General features: G+C 40.8%; 1 protein-coding gene across 1 annotated transcript in view; it reads right to left on the reverse strand.

Moving 5' to 3' along the window:
• The window catches only part of LOC115277422 (laminin subunit alpha-3-like), a 154,939-nt gene that overhangs the window by 133,803 nt on the left and 18,116 nt on the right, over positions 1 to 3,020 (reverse strand). Inside the window, 1 exon segment of the mRNA XM_029921573.1 lies at positions 1,245 to 1,388. Coding sequence (XP_029777433.1) covers positions 1,245 to 1,388 — 144 coding nt within the window.

Genomic DNA, 3,020 nt, shown 5'->3' on the forward strand with positions numbered 1-3,020 from the left:
AACAGTGATTATTGTTCTCTTACTAAGTCTTCTTAGGTTGGGACCATAGCTCCTCATTATGTTATGGTCCCATAGATCCTAGAATAGTAAAGGTTGATAGTAGGTGGTCAGTAAAATATCTGTAGAACAAATAGGATTATCACATGATGCATATATATGTGTTACTACACAACTACACCAAATAATGTCATTAAGTATCTTCCATGCCCATGAAGTAACATAATAAGCTTCTTTCCATTAATTCAACTTTGTACTGGCATTTGTACTGTGTTGGCATCAATGGGATTTTCCTCGTCCTCGTTTCTAACATCTATGAAAAATTCTAAAACTTTGGTAAAGCAACAAAGCTTCCTACCAAGAAGATGCAAGAAAAACAAGGATTGAATGCAGAGCATAAATCCCCATGTGATGCTTATAAATTTCCAGATTTGGAAAGGACCTATCTGGATAAACGTGGTCCCTATTACAGGGAAGAAGCTAAAGTGCAGGCTTGGAGTTAAAGACTTGCCTAAGTTTTGCTAATACAGCCAATCAACAGGATTGTGCCAGAAACAAAAGCTTGATGTTTTCTGCTCTGAGTGCCTGAAGCCAAGCTTTTGCCAAAGACTTTATTTTCAAAAGACTTTCTATAAGCTAAAGCAGACATCTTTACTCCCCATGGCTCCCGGGCTACCCTAGTAGAGCGTGAGTACAGAGCTTCTCCCTTGATGCAGGGTTCTTTCTCCAAGACAATCTGTTTGGTGTGGCTTCTGCCTACGTTCCAGGTAGAAGAAGGCAGGGAATGTTGGAGAAGTACTTATTCTCCCTTTTCTTTCCACCACCAAAATCTTCACTGATATTAGGATCTTCTTCCCTTCCTCTAGCTTCTTCTGATTCATTCTGCACAATTCCCAGAGAGACTGATTTTCTTTAGAGGTACTTCTGATTCATGATGAAAAATCCAAAAGAAGCTTTTGAAAGGTGGGGACATAATGCACATTAAAGTTCTGCATTTATTCTGATAACTTTGAGTCATTATGAGTTATAGTTGTTGGGGTTTTTTGTCTGAGAGAGGCTGGCTGAAGAATAGAACAGATATTTTAAGTTGGCTCCTAAGTTATTTGAGGGCAAATGTCCCCATAATGTCCTATGAATAAAACGGAGGTGGATTTTGATATCTTATGGTCCCTGTGGGTCACTGTGGATTGGACCATCTCTAAGGGGGGAAGAATCCCATAGGACTACCCCCTCAGGAGGACTCTTACCAGGAGGACCCCCCTCTGCTTGAATACAAGCATTCCATGTCCCGGGTGCAATTGAAAACGGGTCTGCCAAACCATTTCCTGGGATGGTGACAAAGGCTGGCTCCTTACTTGGCAGGAAGAGGACTTCTTTGCTTTGAGCAGCACCTACCAGAAATAAGAAGAATTGCCCAAGGCACTGGTCTAGTAATCACTGTTATGATTTTGGATTTTCAGTTTTGAACATTTAGTTTTCAGTTTAGATCAGAGGAAGTTTAAGATGGTTACTGAGCATACTTACAAATCAGGTTTACTGATTTTATTTTATTTTATTTTATTTTACTTAATGTTTATTATTTTTGAGAGAGAGACAGACAGAGTGAGAGCACGGGAGGGGCAGAGAAAGAGAGAGAGAGAGAGAGAGAGAGAGAGAGAGAGACAGAATTCGAAGCAGGCTCCAGGCTCTAAGCTGTCAGCACAGGGCCCGATGCATCGCTTGAACTCACAAACTGTGAGATCATGACCTAAGCTGAATTTGGACATTTAACTGACTGAGCCCCCCAGGAACCTCTTGATTTTATTCTTTTTAATTGTATGTTTGCATCACATACATATAAAACAAGCTAGAAAGATACTGATAAGATGTTAATGGTGATTATCCTGAAATTGTGAGTACTTTTTAAATTTAAGCGATTAAGTATGTTAATACATATAAACTGCTTAGAAAATTTCATTGCACATAAGTGTTAACACATTATATTAGATATTAAATCATTTTATTCTTTTGATTTCTTTTTTGTTTGTTTATTTTTTTAAGTTGATTTATTTATGAGAAAGACAGCATGAGCAGGGGAGGGGCAGAGAGAGAAGAAGAGAATCTGAAACAGGTTCCAGGCTCTGAGCTGTCAGCAGAAAGCCCAACGTGGGGCTCAAATCCACAAACTGTGAGACCATGACCTGAGCCAAAGTCGGACACTTAACCAACTGAGCCATTCAGATGCCCCTATTCTTTTGATTTCTATGGAAGAACATTTATTCATTCTTAAATAAGAAAAAGTTTTGGTTTTCTGTTTGTTTGTTCTCAGGATGCAAAGTGTTTTCTTCTGCATAAAACAACAGTGGACCTTCTGTAAAAGGTTCAGAAACAAACCAAACTGCTGCATCACAGTCCAACTGAGACTTTTTCTTCAGAAGAAATGTTTGCTCCAAATCCTTGCATTCTTTCTACAAACATCCCCTAGATCTAGGTCCTGGGCATGTGGCAGTACACACAGCCAGCATGGCTTTGGCTCCCCAATGGTGGGACGGGAAAGGTGAAGGATTACAGAAGATAAAATGGGAGAATTTGGTACAGCATAGACAGTGGTGTTTGGGAGGAGGCCTAGGTTGCCACAGGAATCCACAACCAAGTCCCCAGACTCAGATGTGGGGGCTTAGGAAAGGGGCCCCAGAGCAAGGCACAAAAGGCCACAATGTACCCTACCTGTTGTCGTTAACCGAGGGCAAAGTGCTGATGAAATTGTCATCTAGGTGGCATTGGGTCTATTAGAAGAGTTAGGAGTCTGAAGACTCCAACTTGTCTATAAAGACCAGCTGTGCACTCAGGTCATTTGCTAAACCTCTCAGCTCTGTTTCCTCTTCCACCCTCATTGGTTCACAAACTTATCATGTGAGGAGATCAGTGCCAAAGTAGCAGTATAAGATAAAGCAAGTGCACTAGTTCTTCATGTTATTCACCATCATTCAGCTCCACAACCTGGTTGACACAACTCAGGAGCATCACCACTGCCGCCGTGACTT

Source organism: Suricata suricatta, chromosome 14 (assembly GCF_006229205.1).
Source record: "Suricata suricatta isolate VVHF042 chromosome 14, meerkat_22Aug2017_6uvM2_HiC, whole genome shotgun sequence".
NCBI lineage: Eukaryota > Metazoa > Chordata > Mammalia > Carnivora > Herpestidae > Suricata > Suricata suricatta.